Source organism: Squalius cephalus (assembly GCF_949319135.1).
Source record: "Squalius cephalus genome assembly, chromosome: 1".
NCBI classification, from domain to species: domain Eukaryota; kingdom Metazoa; phylum Chordata; class Actinopteri; order Cypriniformes; family Leuciscidae; genus Squalius; species Squalius cephalus.
In genome coordinates, this window is record NC_137122.1 from 40,539,783 (window position 1) to 40,564,249 (window position 24,467).

Consider the following 24,467-nt stretch of genomic DNA (forward strand, 5'->3'; position numbering starts at 1 on the left):
AATTTAATTGATTTTCTATCGAGTGGTAAATCAGCCCGTCATAGCCACGCCCCTGAAGTGATGGCCAAGCAGGGATGGAGAGAGAGAGTTGAATGAGAAAGGAGCTGGATAGAAAAGAAAAGGGGCAGAGATGAATATGTCCTCCTACAGAACGGTGCAACAAGCCGACAGGTTCGCATGAGGGAGGAGACCTCCAAAGAAACACTGCAGCATTGGCTGTCAGATAAACGCAGCATTTCTTCTGCTCTCCTCTGTTCATGTCCATCTCTCCACACCTCCCTCCCCGCTGCTTTACTCGCTCGCTTTGATTCTGATGGCACTGCACTGAGAGAGACATGGTGTCTGTCTCCACGGTGACAGGTATCCATGGAGACATCCATCAGTCAGTATGTGTCAGCATTTCCATAGGGATGCGGATCTGGGGGTGTTTGTCAGCGAGTTTTGCACCGCACTCTTATCATGTTTGTCATAGATGGTGTTTATCTGTGTATGTATTAGTCATGGTGTCACTCAGGGTGTGGGATGCAGCCTTTAGACCAGGACCAAAGTGTGTGTGTTTGTGTGTGTGTGTTTGAAACAAACTTTAAAACACTTTCTATCCCAGTTTAATCTGCAAAGGAAACTATACACCTGTGGTAGGACTACCTGTTTGTCTCAGAGTAACATAAGACAGAAGGGTGGTTGGAAAACCTGTTTGGAAATAATCATTATTTTTGTTATATTATTTGTTATTTCCTGTTTGCTAGGGGGTATTATACTTATATGCTTCACTCTCAATATCCTTTTGGTATCCCTAATATCCCTTCACCCTAAAATTCTGACATAATTTATTCACCCTGAGTAAAGAAAATTTTTAGATAAAATGAAAGTCAGTTGGGTCCAAAAAAAAATGCTGAGACATTCTTCAAAATATCATATTTTGTGTTCCACAGAAGTATAAAAGTCACAGGTTTGGACTGACATGATGGTGAGTAAATAAATGATCACAGAATTATAATTTTTGGGTGAACTATCCCTTTAAATCCCAATGACTGCTCATGTAAGTACACTCACCAAAATGTTTATACAGAAAAAAAATTGCGCGCGCACACACACACACACACACACACACAAGTGCGAACAGAAGCATTGATTTCATAAGAGGACACATCCACACCCCACTGACTGAGACATACAGAGTCTGCATGGTTCTAGCCTGCAGAGCCACATGAAATCACAGGAGCGAGAGGAATAAGAAAGAGAGAGAGGTGGTCAAAAGTGCTGAAGTAAGATTTCACAGAAGGCCTTGGAAACACATATCGCTGAGATGAGCTGGCATGGCTGCGGCTGCACTGCCACTGCAACAGTGTGATAGTTTACATGCTTCTGTAAATGGCTGAGAGACACTCTGATTAATGGCTGCTGCTCTGCTCCCCTCCCAGCCAAACAGGAATCAAGCGTATCAACACTTTTAGCACTGCAAAGTGCCAATTAATTGTTTGCCAGAAGCACGTGTATATATGTCTCACAACCTAGGGGTGTTTCGCTTCACAAAAGCTCTTTTATTACAAAGATAGTCAAGCGGGGAAAAAACTTTGGCTGCATTGCCCCAGCAACAGCGTAGAGTAAACTAGAAATGGAATGTTCGGCAAGACAAGTTTTACCTGCAAGTTTAAAAAGCCTTGAAGGTTGTTTAGACCTTAAGTTCTTGGAACTTCAGCACTATTTCCAGATCACTCAAGTGCATTAAGCACAAAATTAGTTGTTTCAATTTAGCAGACTTTAAGTATAACAATTTAGTATACCAACAATACAATTGTAGGGTATTTATATTAAGTATTTATATTAATGCCGGACCCCAGCCCTCCAGTTGCATCCTAAATGCAGACAGACAGGAAGTATCAGTAGTCTCCAAGAGGAATTGTTAGTGCGAGTAAATCAAGGAGTGTTTGTATGTATGTGTGAGAGAGTGGGAGAGAGTGCTGTGTACATGCATGCGCTTATGATCTTATAGTGTCTGTGTGTACTTAACATCTGATTGGATGAGGATCACAGAATACTTATGACTTGTTTTCTCATGCACACTCGAGGTTTCAAAGTGCCCCGCAAGTGTGACTTGTTTACACGTCTGCATATGTGCGTACTGTCGTGCAGTCCTGCACGTCATCTTTCATCCCGATCCGTAACATCACTGTGCAAAAGCCCCGCCGAGGCTGAGCGCAAAAACTTTATGACACATGCGAGAAGAGGATCTCTCCTCTACCATCAGCAGCCCCATCATTCCCAATCACATCCCATCAGATCTCATCCAGCCCTGCAGTCTTTCACAGACCACTCGAATACGGCCACGCACAGATCATGTCATTGGCAGACGGCAGCGTAACTCGAATGTGTAAAAATAAAGTGTGAAAGTAAAATGGAGGTCGGGATTAATTTGCTGCGATACGTGATGTGACCTGTATGGAGGAGGGCAGGAGCCCTGCTCGCCCCTCTCGGCTCGCTTAGCCATGGGTAGAGTATCGACTGCAACCATCGATTTACCTGTACAAACATTCAGCCTCAAACCCCACATAGAATATTTCAATAACCTGGGGGGCTTCTCTCCCCCGAGCCTACACATAAATCAGCCACTACACAGCCAACACAAAGCAGGAGAGTTAGCATACTATTAGTCATGTCTCTGACATCGCGCGAGCTTTGTGCAAACGTGGACGAGTGCTCGTGTGGAGGAGTGTGTGTGTGGGATGTGGGCACGTGACGTCAACACCTCATTCATTGGCTTAAACGGCTGTGGTGTTTGCAGATGGCTAAACATCTTCCTAAATGCTGAGATTAAATACATTTTTTATGTTTGGAGTCACAGAGCCTGCAATTATGGGCGTGTACAAATTAAAATATTGAAATAAATTTTTTCTTATGCATTTAAATTATTTTTATATGTTTCTTGAATCGTGGCAATGGATAATTTATTGCATTTATGTATGTTTTATACATTTTTATTAAATGTATATGGAAGCGTGTTGTCAAGTTAAAATAGTTTGTAATCGTATCTCATAAGATTAGGTAAAGTTGTGATGGTGTTATATAGTATTAAATATATTTTGGTAGTGGACTTTTTAAGTGGGTGAGTGTCATAACGTTGCACAGCGAGCACATTTATTTATGTAAAAGTCTTGGCTCCGTGCATCTCTGAGGCTGTTTTACTTGGATTCAGCATGGCAGTTTGAAACCCCAGGACCAGAGCAATAATGGGAGACAAGGTGGGGATGAAAATGAAGCTGAGCACACAATCCTTACACCAAAGATCAGACGAATAAAGCATGCAGAAAGTCTGAAGATCCTCTTTGAGGTTACCGAATCGATAAATAATGGAAAGAAAAGATAAAACAAGTTGTAACACAGACCTTATTGTGGTGAGTACCGACAGATGCATTTTTGCTGCCCATAGTGAAGCAACAGAATAAAAAAAACATGTCAGCCTCACTCCCATGTGACTGCCTAAAAATAAAAGATTGCTATGCGTCACATTACATTAGCACAACAGAGCTTAATTCTTCCTAGAAAAAGATACACTATAAACATTGAGTAAAATATTTATTTAGTAACACTGTGCTTGATGTAAACTTGTAGAAATGTTGCCTGTTTATTTATTTATATTTTTAGACAGAATCCCCCAAAAAATAATCACCTGAATGTTTTGATGCATGGATTGAAACATTTGTTGCCTGGAAAAACAGCCACGCAATGCATCATGGATTCAGGGGACATTTTAGATACACAAACATGCTGATAGTGTAAAACATGGTATCAATGACAAAATAAAAACTTAAAAAACATCAGATTAACAAACATACGCAGCACCTGCTACAATATACAATGCAAGTTCCTTGCAGTCATCTTGAGTGACAAGCAGTGTGAACTTTCTGTCTCTCAGTGAAGGACATCAGGCACATTTACTCCCAAGAGCAGATCTGAAAAAAAAAAGAGTCCTGCGGGTATTTTGTGCTCTGTAATTTTTGGTCAGAAAATTGACCTGTAGATTAGTATCGAGGATGTGCAAGTGCCACTAGAAACTCCACTCGCACCAAAGAGTCCATGTTCTCAAATCCTTGCTTTTTTCATTTCTATATTATTAGACATTCTTGCAGACTCAGTATACATATCTCAATTTGATAATTAAAGATTTATGTGCATGCTTCAACATTAATATAATCAGTGTTATTATTATTATTATTTAAAATGTTAATTCTAATTTTGTACGCTCTGAGATCCCTATTCAGTGTCTATATTAATAAAGCGTTAAATTAGTTTTATAAGTCATGTCAGGGTCATCTTGTCTTCATAATTACAATTACATACTTAAACCATCTGATAGCCTTTAACTAACTTCTATTTTGGAATTAACGCTCCATCTTAGCCTGCGAAGACATAGAAAGTGCCTGCTGTTCAAAATAAATTCATCCTTAAGCTGAGCAGAGATTTAAGTATATATGGTTTTTCTTTTTTCCCATAATGTTTGCATAATCGGAGTCTTTCCCCAATGGTGACGACTGCTGTAGAGTCTGTGTGGAGTTTATGTTAGCTCGCTCACTGTCTGTGCTGATGATAAGGTACTTAGCCGACTGCTGAGCCTAGTTAACGCACTGTACGGCTCTGTGTGAGGAACGTATGGCCCAGTTATTGGATTTAGTTACATTTCATTAACATCATCTCAACGCTGAGGATCAGGAGCGTTATGTGTTACTTGCACCATTGATCTCGCCGTTTCACACCAAGATAACTTGATCGTCAAATATTTTTAGATATATTGCTCACTGAATGCCAGAGGCTATTTTATATAGTTTCCTGTTTTCAGTGATACAGAAACATTTTATTGATGTCTTGTTTTGGAAAAACTCCACTTTCCTTAACTGCAGTACTCTTGTCTCAGCTGAAATAGTGCAGCCACCCAGTGTGCTAGTCGGTAACCGCCACTAAAATTAATTGTCACAATTTTATTATAGGGGAAACAATAACAGCTCAACATACACACTGTTGTAGTGCCAGTGCATCTGTCAATGGCAATCTGCCCGACCAATAATTACCATTTTTCATCATAGGTCCACATGTTTTGTTGTATAACAGCAGATGAATGGGTTATCTCTGGGGTTTTGCTTACACGGCAAAATCCTTTATTTGAGCGGCCCCCCTTGTCTGCGGCGTGCCACCTCAAACATCTCCCTCTAAAAGGAATAAACACAGTTGCTGGACTGAACTCTGAAGTAAAAATAGAATGGGCTTTTTTTTCTTTCTCCGCATCAGCTGGCAGACATGTGGGGGTAGAGTATGTTCACGTTTCCACTGCTTTCCTTCAAATCTCTCGCCGCAGTATGTGTATTGTTCGTGATGGGATTTTAAATGTAATGCTGAGGCATCACCTTTCTATTCCAGTTGATATCATAGAAGGTTTTGTAGCTGAAACAAGGAGGCCATGTTGCTGGCCCCAGAATCCATACTAGTGTCTAATCCTAAAATTGGACTTTCCCTCGGGAGGAAGCAGTGCACTGCAACTGCTCTATGTGGCTGTGTACAGTATATGTGCTAAACGTAAGATATGTGCGTGGTTGAGTATTATCATTAAAGCTACACTGTGTGATTTTTACCCCCATCTAGCGGTGAAATTGTATATGACTACCCAGTGAATATTAGTTTCTGTTCCTCTCAATTCCGAGGGCGTTTTAACTCCTACGGTGGCCGTATTATTCCAAGATTAACATGGCTTCCAGTTATCGACTTCGTCCATGACAATAATAAACAATACGTCTAAAATGAATAAAACTACAGGACAGATGTCAGGAGGTAAACGTCACCCTTGGAATCGGCTATCCCAGCATAATCAGATTAGGCTAACGTTACAATGTGTACAAAGTAAAAGCAATTAAAATAACTCAAATTTACAGTGTCCTTTTTTTATATAGCTTAAAAAATTGCGCCTTTAAAACTATTCATCACCTGTGATCCGTCGCAGCACAGATTTATGTTACAAGGTAAACAATACTTTTTCACCATTGACGCGAGGATGAAGTTATACTAGAGGTCGTTCTGGCGTTATGCACAACCATGCTATGGTTAGACAAGCAACTATAAAACTTCGAATTTACACAAATGAATTACAACAGGCTGAATTACCTGTCGAGAAGAAAGCAGGCAACCTCGGCGTCCGTTTTAAAATCTTTTCTCCTCATGAGCTCTTTCCATCTGGGAAAAGTTACTCCAATATTGACTATGGTCTTGCTGATTTGTCTGTCGCGTTGACGTTTTAATTCTCTCTTTCAAATGTGAGTACACACACACACACACACCACACTATCTTTCAAATCTGCCGGCACTCGCGAGCTCGCGAGTAATCTCCCCCTCGCATTCGTCACAGTGTCACTGAGTGAAAAACGCAAAAGGCGAAGCTTGAATTTACAGGCATGTCCCTCTTTGGCTAATGTAGTTTCAAGATGGAGGGGCAACATGGCGACCGGCATTCGAACCCCTCACCCGTATGTACTTTCAATGGCAGATTATAAACTTAAGAGAATACTTTATTACTTGAAAGAAGTAAATATACATTAATGAGCACATATATTTTTGAAAGAACTAAGTGTTTTTTGCTAAGAATCAACTAAAAAAGTTACACAGTGTAGCTTTAAGATATTAAAGGTGATGTGTCATTTTTTTTTACACAGAACTATAAACCAAGTAAATGACTTTCCTGTAGTTCAAACAGTAGAGCATTGGTGCTTGCAACGCTAAGGTCATGGGTTCGATTCCCAGGAAAAAAAAAGAACTGATAAGAATGTAAATGTGTACCTTGAAATGCAATGTAAGTCGCCTTGGATAAAAGCATCTGCCAAATGCATAAATGTAAATGAACTTGAAACTTCTGGTATCACAAAAGGAATTGTGGTTTACCTATACTTTCCCAGTTTCTGTTAAATGTGTGACCCTGGACCACAAAGGTCACAAGTCGCACGGGTATATCTGTGGCAATAGCCAACAATACATTGTATGGGTCACAATTATCGATTTTTCTTTTATGCCAAAAATCATTAGGATATTAAGTAAAGATCATGTTCCATAAAGATATATAGTAAATTTCCTACCGTAAATATATAAAACATTTATTTTTGTGCAGCACAGTCGCGAACATAAATGGACAATTTTAAAGGTGATTTTCTCAATGTTTTGATTTTTTTTTGCACCCTCAGATTCCAGATTTCCAAATTGTTGTATCTCGATCAAATATTGTACTATCATAACAAACAATACATCAGTGACAAGCTTATTTATCCAGCTTTCATATGATGTATAATTCTCAATTTCATAAAAATGACCCATGTGACTGGTTTTGTGGTCCAGGGTCACATATATTATAGCCAATATATATATTAACTAGTGGTGGGCCGTTATCGGCGTTAACGTGCTGCGTTAACGCGAGACTCTTATCGGGCGATAAAAAAAATATCGCCGTTAATCTATTCTCCAAGTTGGGTTGGGAGCTGGCTCTACTACACAAGCTATGATGACGCAATCTACCCGCGGCCGCGAGGTACATCCGGCTGCAACGCATCATATTCGTCGTCATCTTAAGTAAACACGGCTGAAAGTGAAAGCTGGTGCAACATCCATTATTTGGACTTGGTTCGGATTTAAAGGGCACCTATTATACAAAATTCACTTTTACATGGTGTTTGAACATAAATGTGTGTTGGCAGTGTGTGAGCAAAACCACCCTAGAATGATAAAAATCCACCCAGTGTTTTTTTTTACAATCTCAATAAATCATAAGCACTGTCTCAGAATGAGCTGTTCGCAATGTGACGTAGAATTGAGCAGGCCCCTCCCACGACTGTTGAGTGACACTTCAGTTTGAGCCTAGACCCGCCCTGAGTGAGCTGGACACAGAGTCCGCCATTGTTCGACGCTTGAGCAGCTGTAGACAAGAATGTCTCCTAAGCGATTGAGGTGTGTTGTTGATGGATGCAAGAATGAACATAGCAGTCTTCATTTACTCCCGTTGTTACTCGAGGATGGATCTGTACTGTTTGCGATCAAGCTTACACTCTCCGGAGCAACAGGCCTAACGTGACTGGACACGGAAGAAATTAAAGTGCGAGCGCGTTCTTTATGACAGCTCTTCGAGTCATTTTACGGATATAAGGTTTACCAGTTTATTTAGCACCCACTGAAAAGGTGTGTATATTTGTTTACTGTTAGTTGTAACGAGTGTTTTGTGTACTTCGCTGTGTATGTTGTTGATAATGAAAGGGAGGGAGAGAGAGAGAGTTTATGGATAAGACTTTAATGCGCACTTCTTATACTATGTTTATTCAGCTCTTACAGAGATTCTCTGGAGTAAAACTAATGCTCATCTTTTGTGTGATGTACAATAAACTTCACTGAACTCGTCAGTATATTTTGGTCATCATTCGGACGGGTTTTGCTACAGCAAATAAGTTATAACCATAATTAAACTAAACTATACCTGTTCTATGTCCATACAGCATATATTCTCTGGCTCTGTGGGCATTATTGACCGCAACTGAGAGTATCTGTTCTGATATTATCAGATGAGATTGTCCTGACTCTTGAGCGCGAGCTCGTGAGGCTCCGCCCCCTGTGCCGTGCAGCAGCAGTTAATATGCATTTAAAGGGCACACACTAAAACAGGGCGTTTTTCTGAGCCCCAAAAAATTACAATTTAAACATGCTGTAAAAAATGATCTGTTGGGTATTTTGAGCTAAAACTTCACATACATACTCTGGGGACATCAGAGACTTATTTTACATCTTGTGAAAAGAGTCATAATAGGTGCCCTTTAAGCCATCCGACGAGCAGCAGCAAACTATATAGACAGAGTGTGTGGGGTAACAGTTCGGTAAGTTAACACACGACTAATCCGTTCTACCACCTCAAATTCAAAACGAAACATATCACTGAATACCAGCGCCCGCGTATTATTCCCAATATATCTTAGTGGTGTAGCACATAATCTCTGTCTGCGCCTGATTTTAAGAATCATTGTTGTGTTTCTTTTTAACTGAAAAGACATCAGTTAGACAATATTCTAATTTTAAATTTGGGGTTTCATAAGCGCCAAGCCATAATAAACATTAGACCTAATTAAGTCTCTGCAGCTAGTGTACTTACATTTTATTTATCTGCAAAATGATGTTGTGTACTTACAGTTTTGCACAATATATGTTCTCAAAACTACATACACCCTTTAAAAAAAAAAAAATACATTTAGCAGTTGTTTAGCAGGGTCTGTGTAACCTGTTCTGAAATGGTTTTATTATAATATAGGCTATATCGTTATCGCAAGAGGCTACAATGTATATCACAATATGGATTTTAGGCCATATCGCCCATCCCTAATTGATAGCCTATAGTAGTTGATAATAACATAGGCCTACCTAATGTTGCCTACGTACGGTAACAGTACAGTAGTAACCTTTTAAAGTCTATGAGTAGAACAGCTTTCTCAAGCAGTTTGTGATGCATTTTGGAAACAGGAGATGAGCCCCTGGTCTAATGCGCCACCTGGCTTGAGAAACCCGTTCTCAAAGACTTACTTTTATAGTCATTATTTGGGTAGCACACATATTCTGAATGCCTTCGGCAGAATTCAAATGAGCCATTTTAATCTAGATTAATCTAGATTAATTTCAAAATTAATCTAGATTAATAGGTTAAAAAAATTAATCTATGCCCACCTCTAATATTAACTAATATATTATTAGGAGAAACTGGAAGTGAAAGAAACGGTATGTTCTTCAATAAAAACAATAGGTATAGAGGGGAAAAGAAACATCTTGATGATTATTTTGTGTTTAGCATTTCAATTAAGTTAAGATTGCTTTTATATATTAATAATATTAGTTTTTAAAAATTGCTTACAATTTCTGAAACTATGGCTCCATTTCTCAAAACTCTACACACAAAATGCACCCACAACATGCAACACATCTCTTGCAAAAGCAAACACTATTTTAACTCTTCCAAAAATTGTTTGTGCATACAGTTTTTTAAAAATGCTTACACTTTTAGTAGTGGTACTTGAGGCCCACTCAGCGAAGCCATTCACTTCTTCAGACCAAGTCTGCAAAACTGTAAGCACAATATCTTTACACTCGGTTTGCAATTGTATAACAATGTGAATTGTTGGGTGTGAAAAATTGAAAACAGTACTATGTCTTTTGCTTGTTCAGTGTGCTGTGGAGTTTGTCATAGCACTCACACGTACATGTATATGTGCACAAATACACTGTATATACAGTATGTATGCATAATTGATCAAACTTTACAGTTTTTGAACTGAACTGAATCAACACCGAACTGACTTGAGCTGAATAATGTCACTATTGGCTTGTTAGAGCTGCTTTGCTGCAAAATTTGAATTTTGTTACTATTGGGAAGCTGCTTTGAAACGATCTGTATTGTGTAAAGGGCTATAAAAATAAAGGTGACTTGACTTGCACATTCAGTGTATTTACAAAATAAACAGAAAATTCAGGGGTGAAAAATGTATTTGCTTCTCAGAACACTGAGTTTTGATTTCTAAGTGATCAAATTAGGTATACACTAAACAGAAGCTCAAGGGTGTAAAATAAATAATTTCTTCCTGAAAACATTGAGTTTTGATTTCTAAGTGAACAAATTATGTATTAGTGTTTTCACACATGGTCATTGGGTGTGGTAATCTGTAAATTAATGTGCCATTTAAATGGCAGTGTTTTCCAAATGAAACAAGAACTTTGTGTAGCATTTTGCAAAAAGTTTGTTTTACAATTGCAAACGGTGTAAAGCAGATAATGTGCTTACAGTTTTGCAGTCTTGGTCTCACGATGATTGTAACTAAGCGACAGAGCTGTCCGTTAAAGACGCATTTATGACAGTAGTATGTACTTTTTCTTCACAAAAAAAAAACAGTAAACTTTTAGGGCATAATAAAAGTAGGCATATCTCTTCTGTAAATATATTTTGAAGAAACTCTTCTTGCACATACAACAGCTGTTAAGTAAAAAAACTTAAATGTAGTGCATCAGTCATTGGGGTAATTTTGTGAGTTGGGGATGGGGGGGGGTTTGTTTTGTTTGACGTGGAGCTTTTAGGCCCATTCACTCCAAGGACGCTAAATATAACTATAAGCATTGTAACTCTGTGAGAATAGTCTATACCACAGCTCTACTACACATAGCGATAGCGACGCAGAGCAACGATATCGTTGGAGTCACTTTCAGGATGATTTTCCCCTGCTGATGAATGATAAAAACATTGACAGCCAATCAGAATCCACCAGCATTTAATGAGCTAGTGCATTTAAAGTGGAAGATGACATTATCCAAGGCATTATTCATTGGTGTGGTGTGCCAATATACTTATCGTTATAGTTATCTTTTTTGGTGTGAGCATGCCTTAGCGGATTAACCATTATTAAAAAAAAAAGTGTGACCACCAACATCAGTAATTTCGCTGTTCTCCACCATTGAGAGCTCCCCTCCCATTATCTCACCGGATAATAAAACCGTCATCGTAGTAGTTGTAGGACATCCAGGTATTTTCTGTATACCTGTACCTATAATCTGTAGTGTTTAATGTGTGTGTGTGTGTGTGTGTGTGTGTGTGTGTGTGAGAGAGAGAGAGAGAGAGAGAGAGAGAGAGAGAGAGAGAGTGTCTGTCTGCCTGCCTGTGTATAAAAAGCACTATGTGATGGAGTGATATCCATCCATGAGAGTGATATCACTGTAGAAGACAATTTGGTGTTTAGAGAAAGTTTGGTGAAAAATAACCATGGTAAATCTGTGCTAAGATTTGAAACAGAGAATGAGGCTGAGACCCTCCTGGATGCTGATGCAGAACGTAGGCTAAAGGGTTAATATGTTTTAGTGCAGCAGGTTAACCTTTCTTCAGGCTTAGAGGCCAGCGGCGTATTTACACACCTACTGGACACAGACAGAGACAGACTGAGCACAGAGACAGGAGTGTGTGGGAGAGAGAGAGAGTGTTCGTAGAATGGAAGAGAGGATAAAGGCAATCAGTGGGGTTTAACATGTTAATGGTCAGACACAAATCATTTGATAAAGGGCTCAAGGTGGGTTGAGAATTCGAATGTGTGTGAGGCAGTGACCACAACAGGATCAAAGTGACTCGCGTGCACACTGCAAACACATTTCATGTGCCAACCATTCAAATCACATTTCCCAACAGGCTCACAGCTGACTCAATTTCCTGTCATCACTGTCATTTTGGACTCCATTTCCCATCAACATCACAGCAGATGCTATCTCCTATTACAGCCATTTAATTGGCAGTTGGCACTTTGAGCTAATTGTAGGTCTTGTCAATCATGCATGAAGATGACACAACACAGATAGATAAAATAAGGTTGCCGTAATTTCAAGGATGATGTTTTAATAATTACTTCTTGGTGAGCGCTCTTGCCCTTTTCTTTTGTCTCACAAAATGCAACGTTACGAACGAGTGTGATGAGATTCTGCAAACGTCAGGGACTGAGCCCATGATCCATTTTAAACATCAGATGTAACCTGGTTAAGTCATGCTGTTAAATGCATAACCTCCTTGCAAATGAATGCAGGTACAGTATGTTTCCCCTTTGCCCACATTGAACTGTTTTCTAAAAGTGTATATAACACCAAAACATTAGTATTATGAAATCATTATTATGCAAACAACAGTATAATGTTTGTTATATTATAAATATTTATGAATCTCTAAATGTCCACGACTGGATCAGTTGTTGAGCTGAGAAGAATCAGAACCAGATCAGTCTTGCAAGTGAACAAATCATTTAGACCGGTTTTGTGAAATGAATCAACAGATTCAAAATAAAAGTTCGTTTTTTTTACACTTTCTCACATAAAACTATCATATTCAGAATATACATATACTTGGAATGTAATGTAGAGTTGAATGGACAACTTTTATACATATAAAAAAACTTTTTAAAACTTTTTTAAAGTCCAAAAACAGTTTGCTTTGTGGTACTAGAACATCTAAGTTAATTGAGTTTATTCAATGAATCAACCTACATTTACATCAGGTTACATCAGCAAAATTGAATGAAGGGTTAAATCTGGTAGAAATAGATTCTTAAGGCAATGGTTCTCAATCTTTTTGGCTTGAAGGTCCCACATTTTCCAATACAATATTCATTTGCTAAGATATTTCTGCTGTAATTATGACAAAGCTGCTTGTTTTCAAACTTTCTTTTTTCCATTAACAGGGCTTATTCATTTTATATATTTAATTAAACACCATTCATTTTGTGATTCCAGAAGTTATGTTCTGTATTCCAGAACTATTTGCAATAGAACTACGGAACAAAGATTTCCGTTTACATCTTGCTTTTTTAGCATGTGATTTAGATTCTTATTAACATATTAAACTAACATAACTAATTTATTAATTTAAATACTTCTAAGTCATCTTGAGTCCCTCTTGGAAGTTTGCTGAGGGCCCGTAGTGGGCCCCGGCCCCCTGGTTGAGAACCACTGCTGAAAGGAAACAACTACAGGTCAACTTCACAGCTTCAGTTTCATTTGTAAGTATTCATTTTCATTTAATCATTAATATTTTCCACATTTATGTAGTTTTCTTCTACTATAATTCTACTAAAACAACATAAGATCCGGGGCTACTGAAAACAAATTTGGGGCTAGTGGGGACTGGTTACCCACCTGGTTACCAGCAGGTGCAGTAGGGAACATCTGATGCAGGTATTGCTGCAGGTAGCTGTGACGGTATTAGTGATGCTTCAGTTGCAGTGTTTATAGAAGAGGGCCTGGGGCATGGCTTCCTGTTACATGACAGCCCTACAAATGGCTTTTGCCCATAACGGCATGCTAATGCTTACAGTAAAACAGTGTTTATGGTCACTGAAGCAGCAGCAGGGGACGTCACATTTGTTCTCCTGACTGGAGAGAGTGTGTGTGTGTGTGTGTGTGTATGCATGTGTGTGTGCGTGTGCGTGTGTGTGTGTTTTTGAGCTTGGGTTCATCACCTTGTATTTGTGCTTATCAAAGAGAGCCTGCAAATATTCTCATGCAGAAATCATAATTCATTAATTCAGTTTGCACTAAATCTAAATTTAGGATAAGTTAGGAAAGATCCTGCATATTTAGAGCATGTAAGAATACATTTGCAAAGAGAAAAGGTTGTCTAAACAGATAAGGACAGGTGCAGACTTTCACTTCCATCCATATGCATGCATACCAATCTTTGCACATGTAAAGAAATTTTTAGAATTAGAAAGTTTACCTTTGGTGAACTCTTGACTAAACTGCATAATCATATAGTGGACAGATATTTTACCATTAGACTCTTGACTCAGTACAAATAATGCAACAAAGTAGAGTAGATTTTAACTATTTGAATTATTGTATGGTGTTCATAAGTGTTATTATTATTGACAAGAAAATGAATAGAGTGTGGCATCATATCCAATGGCAGATATTCGTTGCAGGGTCTGAAGGCATTTCTTGTTTTCAAAGTTTCATGTGACCTTTAAAAATTAACAAAAAATAACATAACACAAATGTATGTGCATACACACTTGTCTGGTGGAAATTTTGTCTGTGTGTTTGTATTGTCAATTTACTACTGTATTGTGTATTTTATTGAGTGTTCAAACTAATTTTACCGACTTCCAATCTCACACACACACACACACACACACACACACACACACACACAAACAGGAGTAGTTATTTCTCTCTCTACCTGTTTTATATTCATTCCTTTGTGTAGTCTTCCCTGCATCTCTCCCATCTTCCGTGTGCTCTTGTTGTTTTTGATGCACCTATGTTGTCGTTCTCCTCTTTCTATCTCTCTCTGTTTCATATTCATCCCTTTCTATTAAGCCTTCCTCATGCTGCTCTCTCTGGGAGAAATTATTAATATTAATGTTTCTCCCTCTCCTCTCTTTCCTCACCCTCTATCTCATCCTCTTAACATTTCCTTCTCTCTATATCTGTTCCTTACTGTCTGTCTCTCGTTCACTTGGATCTCTCTCTCTCTCTGTCTCAGTATTCATCTATTAGTGTTGATGATTCTCTTCTATCCCTGCAGCTGTACAGTCATCTATCAGTTTAATAATCTCTCCATCCTTCTGCCTTCTGCCCTGCTCTCTCTCGCTCCATATCCTCTCTCTTCCTCTCTTATTTTTCACTGCGCCGAGTGTAAAATCCTGTGTTAAATGAACATGCATGTCAGAGTACGATAATTAGGGCCATCATCATTAGTAATGGCCTGTGTCTCATTGGATACCCTTATATAAGGTTACTGGAGTCTAAATAACCTGCAGTGAGAGAGCTGAGCCCCCTTGCACGGGGTTCGTGTTGAATTAGCAATCCATCAGCTGTAGCACATTGCACCAGTTAATGCTGCTCTAAGACCCCATGAGCCTCAAGTCTATGGGCGAGTATGGACATAAAGATTAGTACCATAGTTCACACGTGCAGTATTATTGCAGAAAAGCACAAGGGATCTAAGCACATACATCTGGTAAAGGTGAGTAAGTGTAGCCAGATATGTTCTGTCAGACTGTATTGCATACTAGCCTGACTACGTCAGACTTCGTACTTCCGCTCAATTTCATTTCGCTTCTGTACTCAGTCTGAGATAGCGTAATAGCTTTCCGTTTTCCTCCGGCCTGAAAACAGCCGGCCAATCAACGAACAGAGGGCGGGCTGAGAGCCGTGACAACATAGACACTGATTGTACCGTGGATGCGTAGATATAATCACATAATCTGCAAAAGTCGTTCACAGCCATGTTCACTCCGGTATTTCGCTCGATGGTTTTGTTTTCGCATCATACATGTGTTTACAGTGGAAGTTAGATGCGGCTGAGCATGCGCATAACACACGCCATAACCAAACGTTATGTGATTGGCTTACGGGTAACCAATGATTTTAAAATTCAGACAATCCCCCCCCCCCCCCCCGCGAGAAAGAAAACGCTTTTCTATTATGCCCTTCCAGACTCTGTCTACGAAGCAAAGCGAAGTAGCAGAGTTTGGTATTACCAGGCTAATTGCATACAACCAGGGTCCAGAATTAACACTCGCCAAATACAAGTAAAATTGTGGTTTCAGTGATTATATATATTTTTTGTTAATCACTAGCAACATAATACACGGTTTAAATTAAAAGGACGGTACTCTGACCAACACTTACGTAAGTGATGAAGACGATTCAAAAGTAATCATTTAGACGCGACGGAAGATTTGTTAAAAAATCGCAAGTTTAAAAAAAGAAAGAAAAGAAACGTACACATATATTAATCATTCCCAATAAGATCAATAGGATGCATTTAGAAAATAGCTGAGGTGAATTTCCATTTAATGTCGACTTTAGACTTTTAACTAACCCTAATGCTGTGTTGAAAACCCTGTAACAGCTTTAATGTTCCTGGTCAAAAATGCCTTTTAAAAATTGCATGTAAATCTCTCATTATGCTCTATTATCACCAAATATTGGATTACATTTTTTTTTGTCAACTTTTTTTCTTTCAATTAGGACAGGTTTTGTATTTCTTTTTGGAACTGATTGATCATAGGCCTCATTTATCTGAGCTTTTTCCCCCCTTAAAATCTACGGTGCATAAGCTCAGATCAATGAGACCTACGATCAATGAGTTCCTAAATGAAATACAAAACCTGTCCTAATTGAAAGAAAACAAATTGACAAAAAGATTGAATCCAATATTTGGTGATAATAGAGCATAACAAGAGATTTATAAGCTATTTTTCTATTGGCTGGTCATTTTGGACCGGGAACACCACAAGTTTAACAAGGTGGGAAAAAATACCAGAAAAGTATAAAAAATTATCCCCAATTTTTTGAGAAGTAGTCATACCCTGTGTGAGCAAAGTCAGTAAGTTTTAATTCAATGTGATAACATTATCTAACATTTTTGGGGAAAAGAATATCCTCTCCGGGTCAAAATGACTATACATACACTGCCAAACTCCAGGTGGCAATACATTTGTGAAATATCCTTTACATTATGCTTCCCAGATGTAAACATGAGAAATTTCAATGGGTCTCAGTGTTTTTATGACAGATGTCATAAATTTGAATTCTAGGGTCTTTTAGGTTGGTTACAGTATAACATGAATACCTATCATGAGGATCATTAATATGCACAGAGAGACAAGAATCCATTACAAATATACAGTAGTTGAGTTTTCCAGACGAGAGAAGGAAACACCTTTAGTCCTTGCATCCCTAAAAACTATTTTTGTCCCTGTCAACTTGATGCATTAATTTTCTTCAACATTCATTTGATTGCAAGTAATTATTATGTGGCATTTTAGCTATTATGCAAACCTTAAATATTTGACTCTGTAAGAGTAACAAAACATGGCTTTCTTCTTTTTCTCTCTTTTGCAGTAAAACATGTATTCATCACAAAGCGGCCTGTCACATTAGAGGACCTGTTAAGGCAAAGATGACACAACTTATGTAATTGTATCTGGATGAAACAAAAACAAGGACAAAACACTCCACCAACCAAGGAGACCGAACATTTCGACTGAAAAATGCAGAAGTGACATCCGTTGCGGGAGGAAGCTGCAACATTTAAAGAGACCGCATTCAAGAGCCATTGGAATCAGTCTATCATCCTCTTTGGAATACAGGAAGGGTCATGACCCAGTTGCCATGCGCATCACCACGGTGACCAGCCTTCCTAGTCCCTCCCCCCTCCTCCTCTTATTGGTTCATCTGCTGTTGCGGCTCATCCTCCCAGGCCAAGACGCAGTCGGAGCCGCCTCCACCTGTCCCACGCCGTGCAGTTGTTCTAATCAAGCCAGTCGAGTGATCTGTACAAGACGAAACTTAGAAGAGGTGCCAGACAGTATATCCAACAACACACGATACCTCAACTTACAGGAGAACTCGATACAGGTAAATACTGACCACAGCATTCTTTTCCCATTAGGCTTGGGGAAAGGATGTTTATGTGTTTGTTTGTTCCTTAGCTTTATTGAGTATCAGTTTCACTAATGTTGCTTGAGCACTGAGTTGTGTTTACACTAATGGCTCAGCCTTGCTCAAATATTGAGGTTTCAGTGTGAAGTCAGGCGTTAAGATGACCTACTTTGAGTGTGAAGGTTTAGATTTATTCTCAAGATAGCCGCAAATTTATGGCTAACCCTGGCACTGAAAGTGTTAACCAAAAACAAGCCTATTAAAAATGAGGAACAATAATGCTTTTCATCAAGCCTCCATTTAAGCATAAAAATTCTGATTTGGTTTGTTGTGTCCTCGAGCCCCACTTGAAATGATTAAAAATCTAAAAATGTTTTAATACCTGAAGGCATCCTAGATTCTTTGGCTTCTTTTTCTTCCATAGCATTTTACCACAAGAGTGCAGCTCTGACAGTTTCCACCCTCCTCTTCAACACCCCCAACCCAGTGTGTTTAACACCCTCCTCCCCTCCCCTGCTCTATATACAGAGGGGATTGTGGCAGTAGGCCAGGAGGAAGCTTCTCGCTGCCCAAGAAAAGCAGTTCTGGCTACATCAGATGCACAGAGACAAATGGTGTCAGAACCCATAGTGTTTATGATGTGTAAATATTCTCTAGTCTTTTCATTACGTTTTAGCAAATGCTAATAAGACTGTTGATATTCTGTTATGACTGTTGTTTGCTCTTTAGTTAAGAAAATGTTTCTTCACCATTACTAAGATTTACAGTTGCAAAACATGAACACTCTGTCATTGTCACCCTCGTGTCACTTATAAACTGTATGCTTTTTTCTGTGGAAAAGGGGAGTTTTATTTTTTTAGGAATCCTCATGCAGTGATTTGTCTTACAGTTCATAATTAACATTTCTGTTAGGCTGTGTGTCCACAAAAGCATTTTTTTTCCCATGGCTAGCGCATTTTTCCAATTGTTTTCAATGGGAGCACCGCTTTTTTAAAACGGTAGCAGCGTGAAAAGGCGCTGAGTGTCTATTTCATGCTAAGTGCTAAGTCCTTTGCGATTTTTACCGGTCGCCAAGAGTTGAAGAATCTTCAACTTTGGGTAAAACGCAGTGCTCATCTCTGTCACTTTTTACCCAGCCGTCCAATTACTGTGGAAGGGGTGTTGGGGACAAATTCCACACTGACCAGCCACCACATCCTGCTTGTACAACTATGACAAACAACAACAACAAGCACATCTCTTCATCCAAAACTAGTGCCAGAGCAAGAATGTTACGTTGTGTTGACATCTTTATATTCAGAAACAAACTATCTGCGAAATCAGATACTAGTAACTGTTCCGCGGATAATCCTCATATAGCGTCTCAAACTGAAAAAAATGCTTTGCCACCAAAGCGTTCTAACTGTGCGTTCACACCGCCGCTGGCGAGAGCGTCAAAGTGGCCGGAAGTCATTCATTTTCAATGAGAGCCGGCGGCGAGCTCCGGCTACAACCAGGAAAGTTATTGTAATGTAAACTGCACACAAATCAATGTTAATGTTAATTAAAGACCAAGTCTAATAAACGTCCTATAAACTGCATGTTGAAATTAGACTCGCAGTTGACCATGAACACAAAAGCCACACCACACAAATGGAATTTGTTTATTTCGTTAGCAAAGTAACTATAATTGTTAAGTTCTTTCCATAGGTCATTTTCTTACGTTAACAGATTTCATGAGGTTAACTTATACCCTACGTATGGCCAGTCTGCACAAATACTGATCAACATGCTTATTTTCTTTGCGGCCCCTTTAAATAAAGTTTTTTTTAAAATCACGCCTTCGATCTACGTCAGAGCATCAGAGCGTCCCCGAATCTTTCTCCGCCGTCGTTGACGGCAAAATACGGCAAAATTCGCTCTCGCCGGCGGTGGTGTGAACATACAGTTAAGCACACACAGCAAGCATTTTAAGAAGAGCGCTGGCGTTTTCAGTTGGCCAAAAAACGCTTTGGTGGACACTCGGACTTAGGATCCAGAACAACCTACTATAAGCATATTCCATGCAACTCATGTGCTGTTTTCCAAGTCTCCTAAAGCCATATGATAACTGTGCGTGAGAAGAAAAGACTAAAAGTTTTCACAAATTATTCATAATCTTCGTCTCTGAAACGGTGCAACAACATGTCAGAACTGAACAAGTTTCAAATGCCAGTTCAAATGTGTCAAATTACATTTGAGTGCTGCAGCAAAGGAAGATAAATTGTATTCTGTTCCTTGCACATAGCTGTCATATGGCTTAATTTTATAGATGAATTTATGTTGTTGTTTTTTTGTCCTTTCTAGAGATGGAAAAAGTGGCCACTATGAACTGAAAAAAAAAAAAAAACAGCTTGAGGATTTTTCAAAAATTTCCTTTTGTTTTTCATGGATTAAAAATAACAGCATACGGTTTTGGAACAACATGAGGTTGAATAAACAATGACAATTTTTATTTTTGGGTGAACTATCCCTTTAATCTGTTTTTCTTCAAACATTAAGAGTGAATGATAACAACTTGTAAAACATTTTATCTTTAAAGCACAACAGTCAGTAATGAATGTACTTTTTTAAACTTTGTCTATGACTTTGACTGTATTTTCAAAAATGTTCATCCTTCACAGGAACAAATTTATCACACATAACTCTAATCCTAAACTTGTACCTGTAATTTTCTCACTTAGGTGATAAAATCAGACACATTCAAACATTTGCGGCACCTGGAGATCCTCCAGCTCTCCAAGAACCAGATTCGTCAAATAGAGGTGGGTGCTTTCAATGGCCTCCCAAACCTCAACACTCTGGAACTGTTCGACAACCGCCTCACACTGGTGCCATCGCAAGCCTTTGAGTACCTCAGTAAGCTGCGAGAACTGTGGTTACGAAACAATCCAATCGAGACCTTACCAGGCTATGCCTTTCATCGCGTCCCCTCGCTGCGACGTCTTGACCTAGGCGAACTCAAAAAGCTGGATTATATATCTGACGCAGCCTTTGTTGGACTCATCAACCTGCGCTACCTGAACTTGGGTATGTGTGGCCTGAAGGACATCCCTAACTTAACTCCCCTGGTGCGACTGGAGGAGCTAGAGTTGTCTGGGAACCGTCTGGAAATCATCAGACCTGGATCCTTCCAAGGCCTGGAATCTTTACGCAAACTATGGCTCATGCATTCTCAGATGTCAGTCATCGAGCGCAATGCTTTCGATGATCTCAAGAACCTAGAGGAGCTCAACCTATCCCACAATTCCCTACACTCTTTGCCCCATGACCTTTTCACACCCTTGCAGAAGCTTGAGCGAGTTCATCTCAATCACAACCCTTGGGTGTGCAACTGTGACGTGCTGTGGCTAAGCTGGTGGCTGAAAGAAACCGTGCCGAGCAACACAACCTGCTGTGCACGGTGCCATGCACCACCCTACCTAAAGGGAAAGTACATTGGAGAGCTGGACCAGAGCCATTTCACCTGCTATGCCCCCGTCATTGTGGAGCCGCCCACTGACCTCAATGTGACAGAGGGCATGGCTGCTGAGCTCAAGTGTCGCACCGGTACCTCCATGACTTCTGTGAACTGGATCACACCGAATGGCACCCTAATGACCCATGGCTCCTATCGGGTCAGGATTTCCGTGCTGCATGATGGCACACTGAATTTCACCAATGTAACTCTGCGCGACACTGGCCAATACACCTGCATGGTGACCAACTCAGCTGGGAACACTACGGCAACTGCCGTCCTGAATGTGACCGCAGCAGACGTTAGCGTCAACTACACCTACTTCACCACGGTCACTGTAGAAACTGTGGAGAATACGGGGGATGAAGAATCTGCATTGCGTGCCATCAACGAGACCATTATCCACATTCCTGGGACGACACCTTCTGGGCACCTCTGGGATAAAGTTGTCACCACTACTGCCTCTTCTCTCTCAATCCTTGGCTCATCGTCTTCTCCCCGAGCAACCAAACCCACTTTCACAGTCCCCATTTCTGAGCCCAGCTACCCCTCCGGACTAGACGATGTCATGAAGACCACCAAAATCATCATTGGTTGCTTTGTGGCCATTACCTTCATGGCCGCTGTCATGCTGGTGGTGTTCTACAAGCTGCGGAAGCAGCACCAGTTGCACAAACACCACGGGCCGGCACGAGCCATCGAGATCATTAACGTCGAAGATGAGATCGGAGCGGGAACGGGCATCCGTGGCAGCGGCATCTCAGGAGGATCCACAGTACCGCAAGGAGGGTCCGGCGGACAGAGCTTGCGACTGCACCACCCTGAAATCGTCAACCTCCCAAACCTTGCACGAGCAGAGCATCTCAACCATTACTACAAGGCCCATCACTTCAACAATAACATGATGGGTCTGGGCCTTGGTGGAGGCTCGGGCGGAGGCCTAAACAATAACAACAACCCTTCGCCCTGCTCCCAGGCCCAGAATATCCCCATCTCTTGCACACAGGTGCCAGTCTCTGCAGGTAGTACATCATGCTCCATGCCTTCTTCAATGCCTCTGCCGACCCTTGGCATCCACGGGTCACTGAAAGGCCTGATGAGTAAAGGGCAGAACCCACAGATCGAGCCGTTACTATTCAAGAGCGGCTCCAAGGAGAATGTCCAAGAAACCCAGATCTGAAGTTGAGAAAGAGAGGAAGGGAGAAAGGGAGAAAGGTAAATGTACAGATAAGAAATGGAGAAAGAGTATCAGGGAGACAGAAACAGATGAAAGGTATTGGCTGTTCAACCCCTATGGGTATGTTCTCAGGAGTAATGAGAAAGGCAGTCCCAGCATTGTATGAAATATAGCCTACACAAGAATACAAGATACAGCTGTGAAATCACTACAAAGTAAATACGCTGGCAAAGAGTGGGGGAATTTCTAGAAGGAAGAAGGCAACCACACCGCAGTTTAAAATCACAGTCTTTGCCATACTATGATCTGCACGTATCAAGGGGATCATCAGACATCAGCAAACAAAACCACACTTGCCAATACAATATAAATCCATACGTTTTTGTATAATGCAAGATTGATAATTATGTGCCAAACTTGCACCAATCTGTGCCAAAGCAAAATCTTTGCACATCAGCATGTGTACAGACACATTTCAGAAGATGAAAAGATCTGTGCGTATACTTTACACCATCATATACAGATCTCCATCAATAAAGCAGGATGCTACAAAAATCAAAACCATACGCACCATTAGGTAGGAAATGTATATAGAAATACATGAACAACCTTAAGTATTTATGGACACTGACTGAGAACGAAAGATCATGTGTGTAAATGGTTTAGAGAACCGTAAAGCTCAGATGACAAAAATGGATCAGTAAAATTTTGTTGAGGTTCGTGGTCCTATGAAGGAAAGATGGATTAGTAGACCAGCACTGTGTTGAGGGCCTGTTTCTTGATGATGATGGACTCAGTTTCTCCCCTTTCTCAAAGGCTGTCACAGTTAAGGGGAAGAGATGAAAAACAAACAAGAACCTAAAGCGCAAAAAGACAATGAAAGATATACAAATTTTAAGAGAATATATAAACTATGAAAGTATACATGATATATAAATATATTTTCATTCAGAGAAATAAATTATGAAGAATCTTTACATTTTTCTGACTGAAGCCACGGCTTTTGAAGAATTAGCAGCTGCTGTTGTAGCGCTTTCTCACTGATAATTCCTTTCTCTGCATAAAAACAAAAATGCGTCTTAAACTGGTATACCCTCATGGGACTTAAGGGCATCGTGAGGAGACAGAGGGACAGGGATGGATATTCTGGAAATTGTGTTTGATTTCAGATACTTTGGCTTTGTTTTAAGTCTTAAAATGTTTCTCTTTCCTGTTCTATCAGGGTTATTGAGAAGAGGTCATTTAAATTCACATTATAACTACTATTTGATTCTGCAGGCCTTTGAGATCTAAATTGGGTCGATATCAGTTATCACCATTATCAACAGAATTATAAGACAATAATGATGATACTATGTAATGCAATGAAACAAAATACTGTAAAAGTTTATCTACATGCTGCTATACTGAGAAAAGGTGTTTTTTTGTGGGACATTTTAGCAAACCCCGATTTGAAAACTGAATAAAAAGAGGCTCCTGTTGACATTACATTACTACTACTATCATCATTATTGAGAAACATCAAGTGTCAAAAGCATAATAGATTTGTTTGGTTTCATTGTTTTTACCTAGAGGTGATGTTTGTGTAAAAAGTGGTTGTCGCCACAGCTGATAATCCCCTCAGTTACGATGGAATAGCAGTGGACCTACTGACAATGACAACGATTTGCTTGAAGCACCACAAAGCCACAACAACAAATCCAAACAAGGAAATGGATGGGCCTTAAAATGGCCCCCTCAATGGCCTGTCCCCTTTGTTTTATACAAGACAAAAACTTTACCAGGACCCTGCTTTTTTTGCCAGTGTGATTGAAGGAGATTCAGAACAGAACACAAACTCTGGTGAATACT

General features: G+C 39.8%; 1 protein-coding gene across 1 annotated transcript in view; it reads left to right on the top strand.

Moving 5' to 3' along the window:
* Nucleotides 1-23,525, top strand: part of lrrc4ba (leucine rich repeat containing 4Ba) — a 34,964-nt gene extending 11,439 nt beyond the window's left edge. The window contains exons 2-3 of the mRNA XM_079875117.1: nucleotides 17,425-17,940; nucleotides 20,667-23,525. Of these exons, the coding sequence (XP_079731243.1) occupies nucleotides 17,695-17,940; nucleotides 20,667-22,619 (2,199 nt within the window). The 5' untranslated portion in view covers nucleotides 17,425-17,694 and the 3' untranslated portion in view covers nucleotides 22,620-23,525. The remainder of the gene's footprint in view (nucleotides 1-17,424; nucleotides 17,941-20,666) is intronic.
* The last annotated feature ends 942 nt before the right edge of the window (nucleotides 23,526-24,467 follow it).